Genomic DNA, 26,884 nt, shown 5'->3' on the forward strand with positions numbered 1-26,884 from the left:
ACCTGTCTGACCACATCATTTATGCTAACCATCGGATGTATGGTGAATGCCTGTCTTCGCTCAGTGGTGCTGAAGATTGAATAGCTGAGGTTGGTCACACAGGGGCCACGTATGAGTGTGTTTGATTGGTCCCCAGTTAAAACCCTGGGCACTCATTCAGGTGAGGCTCCTGGTTGGCCACACTTTGCTTGTGGCATCCCACATTGTTGCTGGGAACATGAAGGATGTGTCTGCCCATGTGACTGCCCTGTGAGAACACCTGGAACCTGCTCCTGGTTTCTCCTGGACTTTGCCCCAACCGCCTTTCCCTTTTCTGATTTTAATCCATATCCTTTCACTGTAATAAACAGTCACCATTAAAATGTCAGCTTTTCTGAGTCCATTAGTTCTAGAAAATCAAGGAGACTCCTGATGCAGAACTAAAGCATGTTTAAGGCAAAGGAAACAGCAGGCTCAAAAGCCCTACATGGGCTGGCACCGTGGCATAGAAAGTGAAGCCTCCACCTGCAGTACCAGCATCCTTTACAGGTATTGGTTCGAGTCCTGGCTGCTCCATTTCCGATCTAGCTCCTTGTTAATGCAAGGATAGCAGTAGAAGAGTACTTGGGCCCCTGCACCCATGTGAGAGATCCGGATGAAACTTCTGGCTCTTGGCTTTGGCCTGACCCAGCCCTGGACATTGCATCCACTTGGGGAGTGAACCAGCAGATGGAAGCCCTCTCTAAAAGTACCATTCCTGGTTGGGATAATATACTTCTGGGGATCCCTGGCTGATTTCCAGAGCTCCATGAAACTATAAGCACAATTCATGTTTAAGGTCATATGTACGTTTTATACTTTGCAAGGGTGTACAGCTTCATTAGATTTGTAAAGGGGCCTGTGAGCCCCCATGAAGAAACAGCCACTGTCTCATGCAATGGTCGGTCACCAACAGTACAGGGAGTGGTTGAGTGCAGGCTCTGGAAGGTGGCTGCCTGGGTTGGAATCTGGCTGTTGGCAACTTACACCTGGAGTCTGTGCTCCACAGTGTCATCTTTGCAATGGTGGTGAAGGAGAACATGTCTCATAGAGTCGCTGTTAAGGTTCCACAGATAGTGCCTGTAAGACACACAGCATATGGTACCAGTTCAATAAATGGAAGTGGCTGCCATTGTTCCCACAAGCCATCCAAAGGAGAAATCTGGGGGTCACTGTGGATACCCTTTCTTCCTCACTTACAACATTAAAATCACATCAAACATGACTGATTTTCAACTTGAAATAGTTCTTATTTCATTCACTGTATATTCATCTCAACTTCCGTTGTTCTAGGTCAAACACTACACTTTCAGCAGATTGCTACTCTGAATTCTCCCTCTGCCAGGGCAATGAGTAGGCACTAAATGCTAAGATGACTTGAGACCTTCAGACCTGACCTAAAGCAGGGGTCTTCCCACTTGTTCCAGGAGCTGTTAAATGGCTGGAGTGAAGGTGCCTCCCGCCATTTGTACTTAAACTACAGCAAACCTCAGCTTGATGGATTTTGTACATTGGGCTTCCTTCCAGTTGGAAGAAAGGATTTGTCATGGTCAGTTTGGGCTACTATAGCAAACTATCATAGACTGGGTGACTTAGACAATAAACTTTTATTTCTCTCAGTTCTGGAGGCTGGAAGTGGGAGATCAGGGTGCCAGCATCATGGGACTCTGGTGAGAGCCCTCTGCCACCTTACAGACGGCCAGTTTCTCTATGTGCCACCCCCATCCCCAGCCCCTAGCAGAAGGAGAGTGAGCTAACTTCCTGGACTCTTTTTATAAAGGCACCAACCTCATTCATCAGGGCACCACCCTCAAAACCTAATCACTTCCCAAAGGTCCCACCCCCAAACCCCATCATCTTAGAATTAGGATTTCAACTGAAGAATTCGAGGGAGCTGGGGACGTGCAGCCCATTGTCGGCTCCACTGCTTAAGGCAATAATTTTAAGAAGACAAACACACAACTGCATGCACCCACTGTTTTGAAAAATGGCATACAAGGTCCTGGGCACCATAATGAACAGATATGGATGCATCTTTGCTTGTCCCACTGGGCCTTGTTCACCCTGCTGTCTTTGTCACTGAGCAGGGTGATCTAGGACAGTACTTTTCAAGCCTTTTGATCTCAGATTCCTTCTCATTGCTAAACACTATTGCACTGGCTTTCTTTCTTATTACTGCTGAAACAAAGGCCCACCAATTTATGCACTGCACAAACTTCTCTGGCAGTCCCTGCTCTCTATCCCAGATGGGTCAGCAGGTATTTTCCTTTGGCAAACTCCAATAGTATAGTAATTGTGTAATATTATATTATGCTATGACCGTGAAGGACGATCTCTGAGTCAAGCTTTGTAAAATCGATGAAGTTATAAATACACAGTTTAAATGTTCGCCTTTTCTCCGGGGTCACGTGTCATTGAAACACAATTGCTGATGCAAGAGTGTCTGTTCCAAGTCAAGGCTGCCGAATTTCCTCCCTTTCTCACCCTTGCAGTCGGAGTCGCCAAAATCTTACACTTCAGAGCTGCTGCTGACGCTATTTGATTCTCTGGCAGTTGAAATCTGGCAATAGTTCCCAGTATGAACACGTCACATGCCTGACGTCGGGTTAGTGCACGGGAGGCTCTGTCTCTTTCCACCTTCATAGCAACACTTTGCCAAAGGAACTCTCATTCGCCTCAATCTACCAATGAAAGGTAGAGGAGTCACGTAACCCTCCAGTCCGTGCAGTGAGAACTCGGGTTTTTCTAACTCTAGAGAACAGGAATCAGGAGCAGGCATGTCAAAGAGTAGTGAAGACAGCACTTGGAACGCTCCCATCTCAGATCAGAGACCCTAGGTATGCGTCTGGTTCCATTTGCTTCCAGCTTCCTGCTAATGTCAGCATGTGATGGCTGTAGGCTTGGGTCCCTGCCACCATGGGGGAGACTCTAAATGGCTTCCAGGCTCCTGGCTTCTGCCTGGCCCAGCCCTGGCTGTTGCACGCATTTGGGGGAATAAACCAGCAGATGAAAGATCTCTGTCCATCTTCCTCTATCTCTCCTATCTGTCTGTTTAACTGCCTTTCAAATGGGAAAGAAAGAGAGAAAGAGAGAGAGCGAGCAAGAGGAAGGAAGGAAGGAAGGAAGGAAGGAAGGAAGGAAGGAAGGAAGGAAGGAAGGAAGGAAGGAAGGAAAGAAGAAAGAGGGAGAGAGAGGAAGGAAGAAAATTATTTTGAATGTACTGCATTCTGTGTTTCAATAAAATAGAGCACACACAAAATGAAGAAATTTATACTTCTGCTTAACAACCTGACATGAAAATTAAATGCATAAAAAGTTCAACTTTATATAAGGGCAATCTCTTTTGGATTATGGTTATTTTGTGTTATGGATGAGGGGGAAACAACAACAACAAAAGATCTGAAACATGGCAAAGAAAAAAAATCCCTCCTTGCAGTCTTATGTTGCAAAATGCATACATTCTCCAAAAGTTTGATGATTTATCTACAAGCTTTCTCCCCTACAACATTTTCACTTCTGTTCAGCTCAGTGTTGGCTGCGGGAAAAGCGCAGCCTTCTCAGCTCACTCACTTGAGAACCTGCTGTCCTGGGAGTTGTCACTTCCCATCTGAGCCTCCGCATCCTCATTGGCACAGGTGGAATCAGATTGCCCTTGTGGATGACTGTTGTGAAGACAGGAGGTAACACACACCAGATCCCCAGCATGTACCACGCACATCTGATCCCTCTTCCCTCCCTTCTCCATGGGGAAGATTTGCACAAATATTTTAGATATGGGAGGAGTGGATCCGTGAGAACAACTAACATCAAGAACATGACTCAGTAGCTTAAGCTGGGGCCAGCATTGTGGCATAGCTGGTTAAGCCACCTCCTGCAGCGCCAGCATCCCAGTTCCAGTAGCTCCACTTCTGATCCAGCTCCCTGCTAATGTGCCTAGGAAAGCAGCAGAAGATGGCCCAAGTGCTTGGTCCCCTGTACCCACATGAGAAACCCAAAGAAACTCCTGGCTCCTGGCTTCAGCCTGGCCCAGCCCCAGTCATTACAGCCTTTTAGGGAGTAAACCAGCAATGGGAGATTTTCCTCTCCTCTCCTCTCCTCACCTCTCCTCTCCTCTCCTCTCCTCTCCTCTCCTCTCCTTCCATCTCTCCCTCTCGTTCTCTATGACTCTACCTTTCAAATAAATGAAATAAATCTTTTTTTAAAAAAAGTAGTTTAAGGGGCCAGCACTGTGGTATAGCAGGCAAGGCCGCCACCTGCATTGCCGACATCCCATATGGCTACTGATTTGAGTCCCGGCTGCTCCTCTTCCAATCCAGCTCTCTGCTGTGGCCTGTGAAAGCAGTAGAAGATGGCCCAAATCCTTGGGCCCCTGCATCTGGTTCCTGACTTTGGAATGGCCCAGCTCTGTCCACTGAGGCCATTTGGGGAGTAAATCAGCAGATGGAAGACCAATCTCTCTCTCTCTCTCTCTCTCTCTCTCTCTTTCTCTCTCTCTGCCTCTGCCTCTCTGTAGCTCTTTCTAATAAATAAATAAATCTTTTTTTTTAAAAAAAAAAAAGGAGCTTAAGCAAAAAATTCTTTTTAGTCTCAGTTAACTAAAAATGCAGGGGTCTATCTCATTAAAGCCTTTATCAGTAAGGTCCATTTGCTCCTCTCAGTGTCCTCACTCTGCCTCTCCCCACACTATCCTCTTTCAGCCACGAGTTCTCTTTAGAGTAGCCTTGGGATTCCAAGACCAACCCCAGCAGCTCCAAGCCTGGTGGAATCCTGCCGCCCACAGCACCTACACTCAGGAGGGGAAAGGCAGAGGTAGGGTTAGTGGAAAAAACATTAAAATTCTCGGTCAAATTTAAATTACATGTCTACAACAAATAGAGTTTTTCTGTTCTAAATATGACTCCAATATTGCATAGGACATACTTCTGTGAAAAAATTATTTCACACTTATCCAAAATCCAACTTTAAATGGGTATCCTGTATTTTTATTTGTTAAATCTCACCACTGTATCCAGAGGAAAATGATATCACTCCTAGCAGAAGGAAGGAGAATGCTTTTTGGACCACACCATGAAAGAATCAGGTCTGTGACAAAGGGAAGCTGGTTTTAGCTCTGTCCTACATTCCCACTTCAACCCTGGGGCCCACAGCCCTCGTCAGTCCACAGATCCTGCTAGATATAGGAAGATATGCCTGCTTTGCCACTCTCGTCCTGATTTATCTGCAACAATATCTGAAGCAGTATAGAATTCTTCTAAAGTCATTTGCAGGTAGTCAGAAAACCTTAGGGCCAGAAAGAAATTTAGAAGTTATTCCCATCAACCCTATGACTTATAAAAGTGCTAGAACTCAGTTAAGAAGACCAGGCTAAGATGACCCATTCTTTGAAACACGATTGGATCTCAAACTCAGATTTTCTGAAACCTAGCCACTGTCATTTCCACTATTCCTCGGATCCTCTTTGTTCCAGCATCCAGAGAAAAGCGCCATTTGGGCTGACTTCAGACTGAGTTGGGAGAGAACTCTCTTCCATTCCATGTCACATTAAATGCACGCCCCCACCAGAAAGAGACCCTGTACCCACACAGCAATTGGCTCGCGCGGAGGTCACGGATTTCCTCAAAGCAGGCACATAGCCCATATACAACCCTTGTATGCCAGACCCAGGAGAATTCAGACCCAACACCCATGTTGAAAAGGGACCTCATCCGTGAGAGTACCGCACCTTTCCCACGGCGTCTGCCCTGCTCCAATTCAAAGAAAACTTCCTTTTGTTGACAGCAATTGAGCCAGCTGAGCAACTCTTTTGAGTCACAGCACAAAAAGACAGGACAAGAGGCAGCTTTCAAGATAGAAGCTACCGATAGGACCACCCCTTTCCAGGCAGGCAGGGTGGCTGTCAGCTGTGTGGCACAGAGTAGCATTGCAGGCTGGGGCGTGTGTGCCCTCTGCCCAGAGCCACCCCAGCCCAGGCTGATAATGTTGTCCCGCAGGCGACATTCCTCCGCGGAGCAGCTGCCCGTGCGCTTTAACATGTCCCATTGTACTGTTGATTTACTGGGACCTCTCAGGCACTGTGTTTGTAAATGACAGTCATCATAACACCAAAGCTCCAGACACACAAGTATCTTATGGATCATGAAAAGAAAAGGACACTTTTATTTAAAACAAATATAATCCCAGTAAAACCCGCACGCGTGTCTGCTGGATTTTATTAACTTTCCTCTAGTCCAAGCAAGTTATGATGGAAAAGAGCATGAGCTTTGGAGACACAAGTCCTGCTTCACACTTGCTAACTGGGACAAGTTATCAAACCATTTTAAGCTCCAATTTTCTCAGTTACAAAAAGAGATATAAAAATTGTACCTTCCTCAAAGGACTATCTGGATGGTTGCATAAGACAGTGAAAAGATGACCATTAGAATGGCATCTGGTACCTTGTAAGAGCTCAACAAAGATCAAAGATCCAGTGTTAGTTATTTTACCGAAATATATGTGGCACAGCAGCCAGCATTGTGATTTAGCTGGTAAAGTCACCGCCACTGATGCCAGCATCCCATATGGGCACCAGTTCATGTCCCTGCTGCTCCACTTATATCCAATCCAGCTCCCTGCTAATGGCCTGGGGGAAAGCAGAAGAAGATAGCTCAAGTGTTTGGCCCCTGCCTCCCATGTGGGAGACCTGGATGAATCTGCTGGCTCCTGGCTTCAGCCTGGCACAGCACTTGCCATTGAGATCAACAGATGGAAGATATTTCTTTCTCTCTGTCTCTCTGCCTCTCTCTCTCCCTCACTCTGTAACTCTGCCTTTCAAATAAATAAAATAAATCTTTAAAATATTACATGTGTATGTTTATGAATGTGTGTATACTGGACAACCTTAGCTCCAAACAATTGTAAACCTCTTTAACAGGTTTTTATTCATTTCTCTACGAAGCCAGAGAAAAGTGAAAAGTGATTACAGTAGTAATCAGCATATGATAAATGACATATAATTGTCTGCTTTATTATTATTATTGTTGATAGTGTCATCATCTTGTAGTCATTATTATTGAGCAAAAACCAAATTGTACAACCTTTGGAATCTGAATTCAATTATCCAGGTTTATCAACTAATGGATTTCTCTAATCAACTAATATTTCTCTAATATCAACTAATGGATTTTCCACAATTTTAAAAGGGAAAGGAAGATGAAATCTTACAATGGGTAGAGATGGGCTACGGCTAGAATTAAGTTAGAGCAAGGATAGACAAATTAGCACCTGTAGCCTATTTTTGTAAATAAAATTTTATTGAAATAAACCCCCACATTTGTTCGCACATTGCTTATGGCTGCTTTTGCATTACAATGACAAAGATGAGTAATTGTCCAGCAGACTTACAACCTACAAAGCCAAAAATATTTACTTCCTGGCTGTTTACGGAGAAAGTTTCCAACCAAGAGACTAGAGAGAAGGGAATGGGCCTAAAATAGAATCTGGCACATAGTAGGTTGTCAGTAAATATTTATTGAAAAAAATGAACAAATGAGTAGGCAGGAAGCAGCTGATTTATTGTTGGTCTTGACCTATCAAGGTCTTCATGAAGTCACGACCACTTCATATTGATGTCAGCTCTGTCATTGTCCTGTAGAATTGTTTGAGCCATTGTTGGGAATGAATAGGGTGTAAATATCACTTGTAAATCAGACACAACGGCACTGCGTTGCTGCCAATCGCACCAAGTGTTCCACGCTCAGCCCCATTCAAGCAGGAAACAGCGAGAGGAAGCTTGATGATTGCAGAAAACGCACTGAACTTTATATTGAGATAATACAGAGACTAGAGAGCAACGGGGACAGACCATAGTCCAAGACTATTACATGGTGCGTTTGTCTTCAGTTAGAGCAAAGGAAATGGATGTATGTGATTCGCAATCCCGCTTCCTTCCAGAAATAGAATAAGAAAAGTGGACTTCTGCATTCAGAGAGGCCGATCAATGAACACAGTCATTTTGAGAATTAAAATTCAGTAAAAAACTGGGGTTTAGATTTGGTTAAAGTGCGGGTTAGACTGCATTACTGGAACACAATTTGCTAAAACATCTGCTGAAGTCCCTCGTCTAAATGTGAATTCCCAATCACACCCCCCTCTAATTTGGGCTCTGGGTAGGCCCATGCTCCTCTTTGGTCTCTGAATGCACCAGCAGAACTCAACTTTCCCCGAGCAGACAGCCTTGCACAAGACCAGATAAACGAGCAACTGGAGCAGGGTCTTCAGAGAAGTGATAAGGTACTTGCCTCAGACGACTCAGTAATAAGGCTAACATCTGATGATGTCTTGGTGTGAGAGCTGGATTTAGACTTCTGGATCTACAGGTTGCCTTGATCATTTATCTTTGATTGCCCAGCATCTGCTTTGTTTCCTCCTAGAGAAACTGCCCCTGTCCCATTCTCAGTCAAGTGGTTTTTCTCAGGATCCCTGTCCAAGATCCAGAATTTGATCCTCACTGGTTTCCATATAGCCCATCCTTCTTTCCACACTGGCAAGTCATTTTATAAAAGAAAGAAGAGGCTGGCGCCGCGGCTCACTAGGCTAATCCTCCGCCTTGCGGCGTCGGCACACAGGGTTCTAGTCCCAGTCGGGGCGCCAGATTCTGTCCCGGTTGCCCCTCTTCCAGGCCAGCTCTCTGCTGTGGCCCGGGAGTGCAGTGGAGGATGGCCCAAGTGCTTGGGCCCTGCACCCCATGGGAGACCAGGAGGAAGCACCTGGCTCCTGCCATCGGATCAGCGCGGTGCGCCGGCCACAGCGCACCGGCCGCGGCAGCCATTGGAGGGTGAACCAATGGCGAAAGGAAGACCTTTCTCTCTGTCTCTCTCTCTCACTGTCCACTTTGCCTGTAAAATAAATTAATTAAATTAAATAAAAAGAAAGAAGAGAGAAAGGGAGGAAGGAAGGAAGGAAAAATCTGCAGGATTTAGATTTGTTCCTAGCTCCCATGGACGGCCCCCTAGTGGGCGACCAACACAGCAGTTCAGGGAACCGGGTGCTCTTTGGTGGATTCATCATACGGGATGCCTGGCTGTGGTCCCGAGGTCTCCCCAGGTGCCCCCTCTATTCCAGTCAAGCAGAGAGGAACGGAAGCATCAGAATTATGGCATTCTGCCCACATCTATCAACTCGGGTTGGGAAACGTATTCTAGCCGACAACACAGAAGAAAGAGAACCTCGATTTGGTAGATGGTGAGTCCTCATCTGCCGTGGTTGGGCTGTTAATCCTGTGAGTGCTGATGCTGTCTGGATACAGGTTTGTTGAGAATTCCAGAGAAAAGATGCTCCCTTGCTCCACCGAGTGGGTGTGGGGAGGAAATTCTAGGGGTCATTAGGCAGCCGGAGACTGGAAGAGACCTGGAGGAAGCAACGCTGAGACATGGATGCTGAGGGCACTTTTGAATCATGAATCAAATCATGCCTGAAGCCAGGCTCATCTTTTGGACTTTTCGTGTGTGTAACCCAAGACATTCTCTTTAGATTGAAGCCAGTGACTTGGGTTTTCTCTCACTTGCCACTAACTGGATCAAGTTATTTGATCCTGTTTTTTTGATATTAGTAAACCTCACCCTCCCTCTTGTGCCAGCTCTGTTGATGGCAAAGCAGCAGCAGCAAAGAGGTTGGAAGTTCAGAATCCGCAGAGGAACTGGCACGTTTGCCTCTGGGCACACTACATCTTTGTGCCTCCATTTCCTGACAGGTAAATGAGAAATAGTAACTTCATCTATACCATGGCTTGCTGATAATTCACACCAGTGCTGGGAAGAGTGGGTGACAACAAACAGGACTGTGAAAGACTTGTCACTGGGATGATGGCAATACACCAGGCCTGCCTTCTTCCTTGGGCTACACTTCAGTCTAAGAAGCCATCACTCTTTCAGCTACCTGAATACCTATATTTATTGGCATATATTGGGACAGAGGAGCCAAAACACAAACTCTTCACTATTCAAAACAGATCAGTTCATTCACCCTGGAAAAACTGGACTCATTGGACCCTATCGATACCATAGATGAGCAACCCTAGACTCACACAGCCTCAACGTGCAAAACCCAGAAGCTGCATTTTCTATCACGACTGAACATCCCCTCTCTGGGAAGGTGGCAGGAGGGGAATCAAGGACAACATCCAAAACGCCGCTTTCATTCTGTAACGCGTAACCAGCATAAACGGCTCTGCAAGCCAGAGATAAATGTTTGTTTTAGTTTCTCAACTCACCTCTCAAGACTCCATGAACCTTACTGGACATGGAGTCCAGCATCTTCTAGAAGACTCCACTCCACCTAACATCAGGAGAGTCTACACAGCTGAAGAGATAGCACAGTCCAAAAAGGGGTTCCAGATCCATCTCTGGCTGGGAGAAATACGGAGTTTGGGCACCGTCATTGTACCTTGCAGCCAGATGGGGGCGCTGTTCTGGACAGGATCCGTCCAGCTGCTCCTGCTCCTGCTTGCCACATCCGCCATTGCTTACAGCTGTTTTCAGAGAAAAGACGCCCTGAGTGCCAAGTGTAGCCCAGCTTTTCCTGTTGGCTCTTTCGGTTCACACCCTTCCCTGCCTTCCAGAACGTCCGCCAACCCCGGCTCACCACATCCTCACTGGTTCCTGGGTGATGTGCCTTTATTTTCTTTTTAAGATTTTATGTTTATTTATTTATTTATAAGATTTATTTTATTTATTTGAAAGAGTTACAGAGAGAGGTAGAGACAGAGAGAGAGAGGGGTCTTCCATTCGATGGTCCACTCCCCAGATGACCACAATGACCAGAGCTGCACCGATCCAAAGCCAGGAGCCAGGAGCTTCTTCCTGGCCTCCCACGTGGGTGCAGGGGTCCAAGGACTTGGGCCATCTTCTACTGCTTTCCCAGGCCATAGCAGAGAGCTGGATCAGAAGTGGAGCAACCAGGACTAGAACCGGCACCCGTATGGGATGCTGGCGCCGCAGGCAGAGGATTAACCTACTGTGCCACAGTGCCAGCCCCATGTTTATTTATTAAGAGGCAAAGAAGTTTATCAGTGTTTTGGAAGCATACATCCATTTATATTTTCTTTGTTTTTAAGTTTTTCCCAGTCTCTTTATTATCTCACATAATTTGAAAGATACATCAGTCTTTTTTTTTTAAAGATTTTTGTTTATCTGTTTGAGAGGTAGAGTTACAGATAGTGAGAGGGAGAGACAAAGAGGTCTTCCTTCCATTGGTTCACTCCCCAAATGGCCCCAACGGCCGGAGCTGCACTGATCCAAAGCCAGGAACCAGGAGTTTCTTCCAGGTCTCCCATGTGGGTGCAGGGGCCCAAGGACTTGGGCCATCTTCTACTGCTTTTCCAGGCCATAGCAGAGAGCTGGGTCGGAAGAGGAGCAGCGGAGACTAGAACTAGCGCCCATATGGGATGCCTGCCTACTGCGCCACGGGGCCGGACCCAGAAACATCATTCTTATGCTTTCTCCTTTTTGTAGGCATCATGTGCCTTTAGATGGGACACTGTGCTGTGTGATTCCAGGAGGCCCCTTTCTTGCTACAGAAAAAAGAAAACAAGCATTTAAAATCAGCTAAGTCAGTCCTTGATGACTCCCCTTGGCAGGAAGGGAAGGAGGGCAGGACACTGAGGCATTTACCATTCAACTGCTGCACCCCTCATCTCACCCACTCAGAGTTTTCAATTTTTCTTTTATGAGAATGTAGACGTTGCGTTTTTCCTGAAGTCCCATCGATTGTCCTTTAGCCACAACACTGTGATGTCTGCAGACCACCAGCAGGTGGCTCACGTGCCTTTAAAAGCAAAGTCAGGATGCTGGATCTATTTTTAACTGTGGGTTTGTTTTCTTTCTTTTTTTCCACCTTATCTACTTCCCAAAGAATACAGCAAGCAATTTATTCATTATGCTTTTTAATAACTACTATGCATCAAAACTTAGATTACTAAAATATACACTGTACTAAAGAAATCCTGAAAGTGTGTACATTTCTTAAGAATAGGATTAAGTCAAGTCTGCTTTTCCGAGGAGCAGAGGTCGCCGTCCCATACACCTTGTGCCTTCTCTGCCTTATTCTACCACGATCTTCCTCCTTCATTTTCTCGTTCTTTCTACCTTCTTGATCCCTCATTTCTTTCTACCTCGACTGTTAGCCATCTTAAACTGAAATGTCTTAATCAATGTATTTATTCCATGAAACGTGGTTTTCTCTGTTCTTTAAGAGTCAGTTTTGGTGGAACATTCTTTGACATCAAAGACACAAAAATACCAAATTTTAAAAAGTGTTAAGAGCTAAAACTTCAAAACTCTTAGGGGGAAAAAAAGGAGAACGTTTTGGGACACTGGATTTGGCAATGACTTTTTGGATATGAGGTCAAAAGTAAAGACAACATCAACAAAAAGACGAATTGGAATTCATCAAAGAAGAAACTAGAAACACTGCGCAGCTGTGGGATGGATAAGCACTTACGTCTGTCCACAGCAGAAAGCGTCCTGGCTGTGGGGAGCAACCCGCCAGCCCGTGGACTGCAGAGCTGAGCCTGGTGGGCAGGGAGGAGGCGGAGGGGACGCTCAGCGCGACTTTGCCGACTTCACACTTTTGTCTCAAGCAGGACCTGCTGACTGGGTTCCCCCGAAAGGACAAACAGAAGTCACAGAAAGGGAAGCTTGCAGTGCGGAAGAGGTCGGCGGCCAGAGGAAGAGGAGAGGGCCGCAGGGCAGGGAGGCACGTGTTTGCACACTTCCCCTGCTCCGCACAGCCGACTTGGCAAGGGCCAGGATCTGATGAGTGTGCAGGAAACCCCACCGCCTCGCAGCTCCTAGCAACGCCCGAGGGCCTTCGTTCACCCTCGGAGCCCAAGCAGAGGGGCGGGCAGGGGCGCAGGGCCAGCTGTAGGCGCGGGGCAGGCTGTATCCACGGGCTTCTTGGGCTCCTTGGGCCTTCTGGGCAGGAGCCTTACAGGGAGGGAGGCAGCGCCTCGACCCCGGGCCCAGAAGACACCAACGTCCCCACCAACGCTCACTCTCTCCTGAGCCCTATTAGCTGATTCTGACCATCACGGCCTTCCTAAAAAATTCAGGCCCTGAGAAACATCAGCGGATTAAACGTTTGCCTCAAGCTTGGAAGATCCGGCGCTTGGAAGATGGAGTTGGGGCAGGTCTGGCTGCCTCCCACCCGCGGGCATCCCAGATCCCCAGGACACAGCGCCGCTTTGACCTGCTGATTTCAGGTGCGCCTGGAAATTGAGAAAGGCCGAAGTCGTGGGCAACCGAGCACCCTGGGAACACAGCTAGAATAATCAGAAGCTAATTTGCAATTAAAGAGAAAGAGTAGAAAGTTAGCAATAGAGCATCACTGTATCACTACAACGCCTAAAGTCTCACTGCCTGCCGGGGAATCCCGGAGCAGCCCGCTCAGGTCCTGGCTGGCGGGTCCCGGGCAGAGTGTTCTCTACACAGGTGACATTCCAGAATCTTGCCCTCTCAAGCTCCCTTCACAATTATTCCGGATACCGGTGCTTGGCATAGCAGGTTAAGCCCCTGCCTAGGGCACTGCTGGCATCACATATGGACGCTGACTGGATTCCTGGCTGCTCCTCTTGCAAGCCAGCTCCTTGCAGGCCTGGGAAAGCAGTGGAAGATGGCCCAGTGTCTGGGCCCCTGTCACTCACGTGGGAGACCCAGATGAAGCTCCTGGCTCCTGGCTTCAGCCTGGCCCAGTCCTAGCTGTTGCAGCCATTTGGAGAGTGAACCAGTGGATGAAAGACCTGTATCTTTCTCTCTCTCTCTCTCTCCCTGCCTCTGCCTCTCCCTCGCTGTAACGCTTTCAAATAAATAAATAAATAATTACAAAAAATTATTCTGAACCAAAGTGGCACTCATCCAAAAGCCCTTGTGTGACTAGGTAGAGTGTTTACTCTCCCAAGAACTGGGGGAACACACACACCCCTATCCGGTTCACATCTGGAGTGAAAACAAAGCTTGCTTTTCTCTGCAAGGTAAGCCAGGCCTACAGAAAGAAACAGCACCTGCAGCTCTAGGCAGTTGAATTTACAGCACAAACAAGGGCATGAACGACCGTTATTTTAATATTAATCCTTCAGCAAGTTCAATTCTTGGCTACTCCGCTTCCAATCCAGCTCCCTGCTAATGCTCCTGGGAAAGCAATAAATGATACAAGTTCTTGGGACCCTGCATCCACTTGGGAGACCCAGGTGGAGTTCCTAGCTCCTGGCTTTTACGGCATCCAGCCCCAGCCATTGCAGCCATTTGGGAAGAGAAGCAGCTGATGAAAAATCAATCTCTCTCTCTCCCATTCTCCCTCTTTCCTGCTCTCCCTCTTTCTTCTCTCCCTCTTTCCCTCTCTTTGTCTCTCCCTCTCCCTATCTCTATCTTTCAAATACATAAATAATCTCTTTTTTTTTTTTCGCCAGGCAGAGTTAGTAAGAGAGAGAGAGACAGAGAGAGAGTTACAGTGAGAGGGAGAGAGAGAGAAAGGTCTTCCTTCTGTTGGTTCACTCCCCTAATGGCCGATATGGCCAGCGCTGTGCTGATCCAAAGCCAGGAGCTTCACCTGGTCTCCCATGTGGGTGCAGGGCCCCAAGGACTTGGGCCATCCTCCACTGCACTCCCGGGCCACAGAAGAGAGCTGGCCTGGAAGAGGGGCAACCAGGACAGAATCTGGAGCCCCGACCGGGACTAGAACCCGGTGTGCTGGCGCTGCAGGTGGAGGATTAGCCAAGTGAGCTATGGCGCCAGCCAATAATCTCTTTTTTTTAAGTTTAGACTATTTTCTTATGAGGGCTACACAGGCATACATGAGGGCGAAGCACATGAAGTTGTGAGTATGCATTCATTTCTCACCTCAAAGCATGAGGACGCCTTGTGGTTCCTGACACCCACCTGCCTCTACAGGACAGTGAGGTCAACTGGGCAAAACAGCGCCGCAGCAATCCATCTTAGCTGAAACATCTCCTCATTGCCCTTTCTGCTCGCTGGAATGTTCTATATTGTCTTACATAGAGGAAGTAATTTTGAGGAATTGAAGCAGTTTCAGATCTTCCGTCATTGAGAGCAAAGCTGAAAGGAACTTGGAGTGAGAGAAGACGCCTTAGGGTGAGAGGAGTGAAAAGAAGGCTTTACAACTGTAAGCGCTGGAGGGGCAGTGAGAACACAATGATAACATAAGAACCTCCTTATGTTATCAAGGTCAAGGTCAGTCAATAGTTTGGGGCAAGACTAGAGCCAAAGCTTTTGTGTACATTAAACCAACTGTCATTTCTGAACCAATAGTCACCACAGGTAAAAAGGTGAGAGGAATTTTGTGGGTTAAAATAATTTCATTTGTAAGGAATAGAAAAATCTTTAACACAAGTTATAAGAATTTGATTTCCCAGATATCAAAATAATAACCTAATAGAATAAGAGGTTAAAAAAATTCGCCAATAAGTGAGGCTATTTAAAGATAACGCATTTGGGGGAAAGACATTATGCCAGAGCTGAGTGACACCAAGAGCAGAAAAGACAGATTTTTGCAAGTGGAATGGGGAATTCGAAGAAAAAAGAAGCACACATTTTAATAAATGTTTTTTTTGAAGATGGATTATCTAACCTGCTTACATATAGAACTTAGAAATTCTCACTTCAGTTAGTTATTATTTCTGTCATTTGTTGTGAGTGCATATCCAATAGTAAGCCCTCTTCCAAGTATCTGAGATATGTCAGTTAACTAAGCAGACAAAAATCCCTTCCCTCAGTGAGCATAGATTCTATCTAGGCAGAAAATAGACTATAAACACGGGAGCCAAGGGGAAAAGAAAAAGACAAGGATATGCAGAAGCAGGAGTCCTGGGGGCAGGGGTCCGGTGTGCATACAGAGCATTCCAGGGGGTGTCATTGAAGGGTAGAATTGAACAAGGGCTTGAAGGAAGTAAAGGAGTTGGTCAAAGGACTATGTATGGGAAGATTATTCCCGACCTTGGCAAGTAAGTAAAATAGAAGCATCCCTGGTGGCTGCATCCACCACTGTGTGCTCTGCAGAGCTGGGAGGTACCAGTTCCTAGTCTCAGAGCAGGGCTGAGTCCCTATACAAAGGACAAGAAGTCTGAGTGACCCCGTTTGTCTGTGTTGTGCTGTGCTGGGGATGGCAAGACCAGCAGACTATGTAATAGACCATGGGGAACTGGGGACCCAACACATTCAGTTCTGGTCCAAGTATGCCTGTGGCTGGGTGAAACTCCCCTGTACTTTTATCTTTGCTATTGGGATTTTTGTGGTCGTGTCATGTATTAAATAAGCAGCACTTTAATGACTGGATTAGATGGACAACAGGCAATCCATTTATTATTTTAGCCTTCAGATAGAATGGTGATCTGCCATAACAGACAGAGCACATGGCTAGAACAAGGCATCTACTACAAGTTCAGCAACATGCTAACTTATTAACCATGAATCAGTCACTCAATTCATTTACTGTCTCCCGAATCAAGATAATGCTCCTCATCCACCCTATTTGCAAAATTGTAACAATGTTTATGTCCTCCAAGCCCAGCATAACACGTGATATCCCATACATGTTTGTTGGATAAATACATGGACACATAAAATTGATGGTGTGCTAACAACCAAGAAAAAAAAATCCTGTTGGAAATGACTTATGTCTACACAATCAAAGTAAAAGTGGGCATCTGGGACAACTGCTAATATAAAGTTATTAGTTATATATATATATGTATGTATGTATGTATATGTATATATATATATATATATATATGGCCAAATAAAGTATCATTTAGATTTTTCACTTGAAGACATTTGTAAACAGAAGTTATTTCAAAATGTGATAGGAAACTGTAGACTACTCAGTTCTGGATCAATTCAGAAAAATATAGGATATTCTCACCCAAATAAGAAAGAGTGCAGGCAAAGAAAAAGAATGCGATACTGGTCAGCCAATCAGCAGAGAGAGAGAAGGGAGGGCAAGGGAAAAGGAAAGCAAGGGGGAGATGAGAAGGGGGAGGTGGAGGAGGGGGAGGGGAGGGAAGAAAAAAGAAGGAGGTGAATTCCTTTTTTTATAATTTCTATATTTGGAATACAAATAACTGTTGGCTTGTTTCAGTGTTACAGTAAGATGTGAAGGAGAGCAGAAAAAGAATTTCACACTCTGGCCAACATGTGTCAGGTACCAAGCATTCTGCCCAATGAATATACAAAAAGAATGTCCATCTGAATCTAACACCAAGCTATTTGGGTAAGAAAACTGGATTCCCTGGAAATGCTTACTCAGCAAGAATTTCTCAAGCTTGGCAGAAAAATCCATCTCTCCTCCTGGGGACTCTCTTCCGTACTGGAATGGTGAGGTGAGGTTTTGAAAGCCTATTTTCTTGGTTCTGTTGGCCCCACCTTGGCCAGCATCTAAATTTTCTCATGAACCACTTTAGTTGTAGAAGGGTAATGAGTATGAGTGGGAGGTATTTCCAAGTAGTTGCCCAGGATTTCTCCTAGTGAAAGTGTTCAGAGACTTACTATTGTAAAGCGCCGCTTTGTTTGGAGAAAATTCTAGGAGCTATTGGATCTGCTGAAACTATGCAAAGCCACTGTTGACAGTTTCCTAGTTCCATACCCAAGAACGAGTGGTACCCGGCTGCCATGCTGAGAGCTCGTTTCTCAGTCCAGCAAAAGCTGCCCAGAGAATGAAAAAATAAATACATTTTAACCAGGAAATTAATCTCAGATTTCCAATTTCTGAACTTTTTTTCCCTTGTAAAACAAAATATACAATTGATCCCCAAGTGGACAGCGATGTTTGCTTACTTCGTAAACATAAACCCTAACCGTGTGGGCCATCTCACAGAGTCCTGGAGGATCTTGTTCAAGGTTAGTGGATGACCTCAGCGTCCACCTCTGGTCCCACACTGTCTGCATGCAAATCCCCACCACCACCACTCTCAAGTTTTGAGACCTCGAACAAGTTACTCTTCCTCTCACTTGTCTCAGTCTTCTCATCTGCAAAATGGGAATAAAAGGGATTGGGAACTGGAGTTGCGGCTAAGCCACTGCCTCAGTTGCTACATCCTGTATCAGAGACTCTGGGTTCACGTCCTGACTCCACTCTCCACTTCAGCTTCCTGCAAACGCAGACTCTGGGAGGCAGCAGGTGATGGCTCAAGTACTTGGAGCCCTGCCATTCATGTAAGAGACCTGAACTGAGTTCCTGGATGCCGGCTTCAGTTTGGCCCAGCTCTGGCTGTTGCAGGCATTTGGGGAGCGAACCAGTGAAAGGAAGACCTCAATATCTCTTTCTCCACCCCCTCTCTATTTCAAGTAAATAAATAAGTGGGAATAATAGTAACACTTATACATTAGGCTAATGGTGAATTGTCAATAAATGAAATTTAGTAACAAATTTAAATACACAACTCTGCAATCAATATGCACATTCAATTAAGCTGATTCAAAAGTTAAATGAATTAAAAATTAAAAGAAGGTCTGGCACATAGTGAAAGCTTTCTGTGAATTTGCCGTGATGGGGGTCAGCATTGTGGCGTAGTGGATTAAGCCACTGCCTATGACATCAGCTTCCCACTTTGGAGCATTGGTTCAAGTCCTGGCTGTTCTGTTTCTGATCCAACTCAGCCTTTTGGAGACTTCCACTGGATGGAAGATTCTCTCTCTCTCTCTCTCTCTCTCTTTCTCTCATATAACTCTGCCTCAAAAGTAAATAAAATAAATCTAAAAAAAATGCAGGGATGATGATGAAGGTGATAAAGAGAAGGATTCCCCTTTTTTGGATACCACTGAATGCACACTTGAAAAGTTTTTTACTACCCAAAATGACCAATGACTAAAAACTCAGTAACCATCAGGCTGTGGAGCAAGCAATCAGTAAGCATTAACAACCCAGACTCCTACAGCTACAGATGTTCAACGTCAATGTGCTGGTGCCTTCCCCCCACCCTGCCCTACTTTCCTTTACCAATGTGGGAAAAGTCTCTGATGCCAATCAGGAAATTTCTCTGCGCACCCAAGAGGAAACTAAAACCCCTTGCACTGCTGTGGCTAAGGACAAATGGCAGGGGCACGTGAGGTGAGCGCTGATCCAGGAAGACCCAAGGAAGGAGCAGCAAGAGAGTAGAGGGCAGCCCAGGTCTTAAAGGACTGTGGACGGCCCCGTGGGCATAACAGAAGGAGCCAGCTGCCTGTTAGGTAGTGTGAATTAAAAACTCCTGTCTCCAAACCACTTTGAATGATTACAGACATGACAATAATCTGCAAAAGGAAGTGTGGACTTCAGGAAAGAAAGTGACATCCCACCCAGCAGGGGAGCCACAGGTCAACAAACAGAGGCAGACCAGGACAGGGCAAATCCAGACCAGCCTTGGACCCACAGTGCACACAGGGTAAAGATAGTTGTAGCCGTTGTCTGTTCCATCTGCATGTCTTAATTATATAATAATGGTGGTTTAAGCAGCCACTCTGTGCCAAGTGACTATTTATTTGTCGATTGTAGATTATAAGGATTTGAAATAACTTGAATAATATTTGTTTATAGCAATAAAAAGAATCTAATAGAAATAAAATCTATTAATACAACTATTCAATTTCTGAAGAATGCCAAGTGAGTTGTGTTTATTTAAATGAATCTCATTGATAAAATCTCTGTGCAGGTTCTGGATTGCAGAGTCCTGTGGCCACTGGCAGGCTACCTTCCACTTCCTGGACATTGGAAAACAAAGCAGTCCGTGTGCCAGGTCGAGGGCCATCATCCCTGAGGGAAACCGATAGAACACCACATTTGGAGGTTGCCAATGCAAACTTGCAAAGGAAGAAAGAAGCATCCCTTGGTCGCAGATGTTTGGGGAAATACTGTCTTGAGCAAAGTTGAAGTGTTTGTTCCAGTTTGCTATGGTATTTTATTTTAGCTTACTGCAGCATTTTTCAGAACTTTTTAAAAGAAAATATTTAAGAGAGAGAGAGAGCCTCTTCCATCTGCAGGTTCATTCTCCCCAAATGGCCCCAACAACTGGGGCTGGGACAGGCCAAAGCCAGCAGCCTGCAACGCCCATCAAGGTCTCCCAAAAGGGTGGCAGAGCCCAAGTACTTCAGTCATCATCTTTTGTCTCCCAGGAGCATCAGCAGGAAGCTGCATCGGCAGCGGCACAGCCAGGTCTCAAACTCTGCTCTGATGTGGGATGCTGGCAGCACAGGCAGCAGCTTATCTCGGCACCACAATGCCAGCCCCTTCTCAGAAGTTTTAATCAGCAAATGAGCATGGCCAGTCTCTAAAAAAGGGACATCAGAGGAGGGCTTCCCACATTGTTGATAAAAGAATTCTTTCCCAGTCTTCCTGCAGCATCTCCCAGAACTAATGGTGTTTGTGGAACCCGATTTGGCAAGTGCTGCTATGGGTTCACTTTATTATTTCACATGCAATCAAGCCCATTCCCATCTCCAGTATTCATCCACATCTCTCAGAAAGAAAAGAATGAGAAAGAGCATCTCATTTTTTTTTTCTGGTGTACTAGTTAAGGTGCACAGCTGGCATCTGAGAGAAATTTAAAATCACAATGGTTTTACATTTATAATAATTCATTGCTCTTCCATCACGTACCAACACAAATGGAATAACCCAAGAAGCTTTGGAAATTACTCCATCTATTTCCCACTCCAGAAGTGCTAATTTGGTTGTTTTGGAGCAGGCACAAGCATTAAGAAGGTGTTTCAAGCTCCCCCAGGAATCTAATGCACAGCCAGGTGGAGAGCACCAAGCCCAAGGATTTTAAGGACTTCCTCACCGGGCATCTTCACACTCAGGCCTCTGGGTTCTCCTCCGAGGGGCCTTTTACATTGGGACAGTGTCTTAGGTCAATAGAACATTGTTCAGAAAGTTTGACAGACCTCATACAGAAAGACCCCTGAACCCAAACAGCGCCTGCCACCGCGTGAGCCTCCTGGCGACTTCTGTGTTGTGAGATGCTCCCTCTCACACCTGTGCTGTTGCGGAGCCCAGATCTTATCCTTCCTAGTTCCAAATCCAACACTTTTTTTTATCATGAATTTCAACCAGACTGAAACACCACCTCCAATTTTTTATTGATTAAATATTTATTGCTCTTAGCAGTACAGGGTAGTGATAAACAGTGCTGACCTTGGAGCTGCCCAGTTTGAATACTGTATCTGTCACTCAGTAGTTTGTGGTCCTGAATAAGTTTTTTTTTTTCAAAGATTTATTTATTTATTTATTTGAAAGAAAGACTTACAGAGAGAGAGAGAGAGATCTTCCATCCACTGGTTCACTCCCCAAATGGCTGCAACAGCCAGAGCTGAGCCAATCCGAAGCTAGAAGACTGGAGCTTCTTCTGGGTCTCTCACATGGGTGCAGAGGCCCAAGCACTTGGGCCATCTTCAGCTGACTTCCCAGGCTATTAGCAGGGAGCTGGATCAGAAGTGGAGCAGCCGGGACTTGAACAAGTGTCAATAAGGGATGCTGATGCCACTAAGCCAAAGTGCTGGCCTCTTGGATAAGCCTCTTAACCTCTCTGCCTCAGTTTCCTCATCTGTAAATGAGGAAAACAGTCCTAGTTCACCAAATGTGAGGGTTAAACAGATGAATGCATGGAGAAATCTAGAATAGTGACTAGTACACAGCTACTGTTCAACAAGTGTTAGCTAACACTGATTATTATCATTTTTCAAGTGCAATTCTCTGTTCTAGACTTCCAAGGGTACAGAGAAGATGAAGGCTGTGCCTCTCCCCTCAAGATATCCACAATTAGGCATGGGAGACAAATAGATGTCTTGTGACAAATATGACTGGGTTTTCACAGTATTCTGTGCAAGCTTCTGGGACCGGCGCTGTGGCGTAGCAAGTAAAGCCACCGCCTGCGGTGCCTGCATTCCATATGGGTGCCAGTTCAACTTTGGATGCTCCACTTCCAGCTCTCTTGGGAAAGCAGTAGAAGATGGCCCAAGTGCTTGGGCCCCTGCACCCATGTGGGAGGCCAGGAAGAAGCTCCTGGCTCCTGGCTTTGGATCGGCTCAGCTCTGGACATTGCAGTCATCTGGAGAGTGAATCAGCCAATGAAAGAAAGCCCTTTCTCTCTCTCTCTCTCTCTCTCTGCCTCTCTCTTGTCTCTGCCTTTCTGTAGCTCTGCCTTTCAAATAAATAAATAAATCTGTAAAAGTAAATAAATAAGTATATGCAAGCTTCTGGGAGAGCCTTCAGGATCGATGGAAGGACAAGCCAGGAAGGCTTCCTGGAAGAGGTGGCATTAGGTTTGGTCTTGAAGGGTAAGATTAGACGTCCAGGCTTTGCCATTTGCTGCTTGAGTGACATGGAAGAGAAGAAACTCCAACTATCCACAATTCAAAGGAGAATTCCTTTACAGTCGAGTTTGCCACTATATAGCATAAAAGCACCACCTTCTTCTAAGGCAGGAGCCCAGGCGTTTTCCTTCAGTGCCTGGAACTATGCCTGCTCCAGGCTCTTCCACCAGCGCTGTCCAACAGCAAGCCTGGGCCTCTGCATTCTGACAGAAAGTCCTGTGCTAGGTCATGGTGACTGTGAGGGCACTGGCAGGGCTGTGGGCAGTGGGCAGGACCCGCGGTGAGGTGCAGGCTGGTGACGAGGCAGTAACTGCCCTTGGGAGTCTCACAAGGCACAAGAACTCCAGGTCGCGTCTCTGCCTCGGCCCTTTCAGGATATCCTGTCATTCAGTAGGACATATAGACAGTTTACAGGGGCCCATGTCACCGAGACCCCAGGATTTGACATTTTTCCTGTCTAGAGAGGCAGGTCTCACATATCCTCTGGCTCAATTCAGGAAGAGGAAAGGAAAGGATTTAAAAGCCAACACGGACATGAGAAGGAATTCACTGGGAGTTCAGCAAACTATGATAAAATAGCCAGATTGTTCTCTGACAGGTGCCTGGCACAGAGGAGGAGAACATAGCCCCTCACCATGCTCCAACACTTCACATTGGTTTTTCTTGGCTTGGTTGTACAAAATTTCTGCTCCCTGGCTGAAACCACAGGGCAGGTAAGATGGGACTTTTGCACTTTTTATTTGTTCATTTTCATGCTGTGTTTGAAAGTTTTTTTTCTTGCATTGTCATGGGAAAGGGAGCTAAGGAGAGACCCTGTGGGGTACAGATCCTAACGGTGGTGATCTTTCTGAAGGCGTGATAACCAAGCAGGCTGGGTTCCTGCCTGACACCTCTAACATTCCTACCCTCACTGTGGGTTTTGGCATCCTGTCTTCTGCCTGTCTTAGTCGTCTCAACACTGGAAACGCCTACCATCCCACCTCTCAGACTGTAGGAAATACCAAAACCTATATTGAGATGGGAGGTGGAATTCCAGGGTGGATAAGATCTCGTGGAAAAGCTATTGGAAGGGTCAGAAATATCGACAGGACGGGCCAGAGAATCATCCCGCCCACCGTCCACAGTGCTGCAGTCAAAGCCCCCAGCACAGTCCTGTCCATGTCTGCAGCCCTTGTTCCGTCCATCACCACAGTGAGCCCTAGAGCAGGCTCATACAAGCTGTCATTGCAAAGTGGAGGCAGGTATCGCAAGGCCTAATCCAGGGTGATTTATGTAAAGCACTGTTCACAGTAGTGATTTCTGACCTATTAAGGACACTATTTTTTACTTTCTTATTTCTATAAATAGAACCAATTTCATGTATTTCCTATATACAGTTTTTAAGAGCATAATGATACTTCCGACCCTTCCCTCCCTCTCTCACACACACCCTTCTTCCTCCTTCTATTCTTATTTTTCTTTTAATTTTTACAATGACATACTTTCAATTTACTTTATAACCACAAGCTCAACCCTCCACTAGATGCAGAATACAGAATTCAGCAGGCAGTAAGTAGAAGAACCACCATTCCTCCAGAGTACAGGCAAGGCTATAAACAAGAATCAAAGCTCACACTGTCAATTTCGCTCATTTCCATTACTTTATTTGGGACTCTGTATATTAGTTATCACAAAATAGTCTGGCCTGCCTCAGGCAAACCTTTATCGACGCTAGCTTACACTCCAGTTGGCTGTACTCTGACAATGCCTTTCATGGAAGCACAGGCGTATGGTATAATGGTTAACATTTCAGCTCCGAAGTGAGGGAAGGGTGCACTTGAACTGTGGCTTTCATTGCCTGCATAACAAATATTTCTGAGGACCTGTCTCAGTGCTCCACAGACCACAAACTGTTCAACTCTGAACAAGTTACCTAACTCCTCTATCTTCAGCTTCTCCCTTGACAAAGCTCCATGGATGGTGATGATTCCCATGCCCATCGCCAGCGTCAGCATTAGATGCTTACATTCGTAAAGAAACAAGACCTTGACAGTTGTTGAAAGCTGAGTCTATTTTTCAGAGGGGACTATGACATACACTGCGTGGAGTAGAATGAATCATTCCACTTGAAAATGGCAATTTATATGGGGGGGAAGCCATTGTAATCCATTAACTGTACTTTGAAAATTTATATTTACTAAATAAAAAAATTTAAAAAAAAGAAAATGGCAATTTAAAGGTCAAGGAATTTCTTTAAAATGAGATATTGAATTTAGCCTACTAAGAAATAAAAAAGTGAAGTCATTCTATATCCAAATAGAATACTCTAATGTAAACACCTACATTTTAAAAAATGTAAAGGTATCATAACTGTTAAAGGGGGTTCATTCAACCTATATCTAAGTAATTTTTTATTACTCCAAAAGAACATTATAATCCTACGTTGGTTCATGCTGATGACCACGTGAAAGCTGACAGTAAAAACCGAGATTTCGTTTTCCTGTATGCTAATCGGGTGCAAGGAAAGGAAAACTCTAGTAAGAACCAGAAAATCAGCCGGCATCGCGGCTCACTAGGCTAATCCTCTGCCTTGCAGCGCCGCCACACCGGGTTCTAGTCCCGGTCGGGGCGCCGGATTCTGTCCCGGTTGCCCCTCTTCCAGGCCATCTCTTTGCTGTGGCCCTGGAGTGCAGTGGAGGATGGCCCAGGTGCTTGGGCCCTGCACCCCATGGGAGACCAGGAGAAGCACCTGGCTCCTGCCATCGGATCAGCGCGGTGCGCCGGCCTCAGCGTGCCGGCCGTGGCGGCCATTGGAGGGTGAACCAACGGCAAAAGGAAGACCTTTCTCTCTGTCTCTCTCTCTCTCTCTCACTGTCCACTCTGCCTGTCAAAAAAAAAAAAAAAAAAAAAAAAAAAAAAAAAAAAAAGAACCAGAAGATCAGTAACTTATAGTGTGACCTTGGGCAAGTCACTGCACCGTCTCTCACATCACTGGCCCTCACTCCAGTTTGCTGCCCCCTAAAGTGAGGTTGATGATAACTGCCCTGTGTATCTCTATAGCAGTGAAATAAGATAATGTCCTTGGAAGTGCACATACTAAATAAATAAATTGTTGTATAAATGTACGTTTTCTTCTCATGCAGATTTGACAAATCTCAAAATCTCAAAGAGCTTAGAAGTAGTGAGGACATTTCTACTGCACCTGACCCAGTGCTGGGCCCATAAGAAGAACTGTGGGAGAACAAAGAACCACGGGGCATGGGTCTGTGTGCTTGGGGTATTTAATGGAGAGCACAGGGTAAAGGGGCCTTTGGGCCAGCCAGAGGAAGAATAGAAGTTGCGGAAAGAGCGATGAGTGCGGTTGTGTGGTCGAGGTGATGGGAAGCGGGACCTTGAGGGGTTTGGGTTGGAAAGCTGAGGGGAGGAGGGGACGTTCCTAGAGGGGACGCAGCAGGAAAAGCACAGAGTTGATGGAGAAGAGTTACAGGAACAGGCACCACCGCCGGTGCCACCTCACAGTTTGCACCTTCCACATCGCTGGAAGGGCTCTGTAAGCTGGAGTCGTTGTGGATAGCTCCTGTTTCAGGAATTCCTTCAGGATCTTGCACACTCAACAAGGGCCCAAGTGAGTCTGGGTCGTTCATTTTGGCAGTTAATTCCTATATGTCTGTCTTATTACCCCAATTCTTCACTTACCAATAATTATTCACTGGATGTGACTACTGTTCCAGGGGCTTAGGCTACACCAATGGACAGATTAGGAAAAGATCTCTGCTCCTACTTCCTAGTTGGATTGTCATCTAAATCTTGCAGGTATTTTGGAACAGGAATGCTGCAGCATTTAGCACAATTTTGTCTCCAGAACAGAAATTCCTATGGAATCAATGCTGAAATAATATCCTTGACACCTGTTAATCTATGACCATTTGACCTCGAATAGCCTGTTTTATTAATTTCCCATGTAAAAGGGGGTATTTTGCAATGTATTTCAAGTCCCCCATTTGGATAAGTGTATGCAATGACTTCACCCTACCGTGCAGGATTCTCAAATATGGAAAAGGGATGGTGAATGTGTGGCAGGAGCAGCGCTCCTTCCCTCACCCACAGCCATGGGAGACATCGCTTGTTGCACACAACACCCTTTCCTGGTAAGGTTGCAAGTAGCAAGCCAGTCATATCCATTCAACCTGTTTGCCATTCTACTGAGGTGAAGCCCGTGGGGAAGACTTCCAGGCCAGGTATTTTGCAAGGCTGTCATAATGGAACTTGATATTCTTTTTCTATGTTTGCACAGGCAAAAAGATGTGATAAGAAATCTCTTCTAACAATTAGGACCGAGTGCCAGTCCTGCCGGCTCAATGCTGGAGTCAAGTGCCCAGATGGTTACAGGAAGATTACCAATGACTCTGAAGGGGTTCGAGACTGCAGGTACTTATAAGAAAACACGTGCTCCAGCCTGGGAACTCAAGGAGTTGTGAATCCAAATTGAAACTTCCTATTGCAAAAATTGCAAAGCATGGCCATGATTTTTCTCTTACACTAAAACTGCATTGAGCTCA

General features: G+C 45.7%; 1 protein-coding gene across 1 annotated transcript in view; it reads left to right on the forward strand.

Annotated features, from left to right (window-relative positions):
- The first annotated feature begins 22,828 nt into the window (after positions 1 to 22,828).
- Positions 22,829 to 26,884, forward strand: part of STAB2 (stabilin 2) — a 209,702-nt gene continuing 205,646 nt past the window's right edge. The window contains exons 1-2 of the mRNA XM_051845830.2: positions 22,829 to 23,059; positions 26,620 to 26,753. Coding sequence (XP_051701790.2) covers positions 22,982 to 23,059; positions 26,620 to 26,753 — 212 coding nt within the window. The 5' untranslated portion in view covers positions 22,829 to 22,981. The remainder of the gene's footprint in view (positions 23,060 to 26,619; positions 26,754 to 26,884) is intronic.

This window comes from Oryctolagus cuniculus, chromosome 11 (assembly GCF_964237555.1).
Source record: "Oryctolagus cuniculus chromosome 11, mOryCun1.1, whole genome shotgun sequence".
Lineage (NCBI taxonomy): Eukaryota > Metazoa > Chordata > Mammalia > Lagomorpha > Leporidae > Oryctolagus > Oryctolagus cuniculus.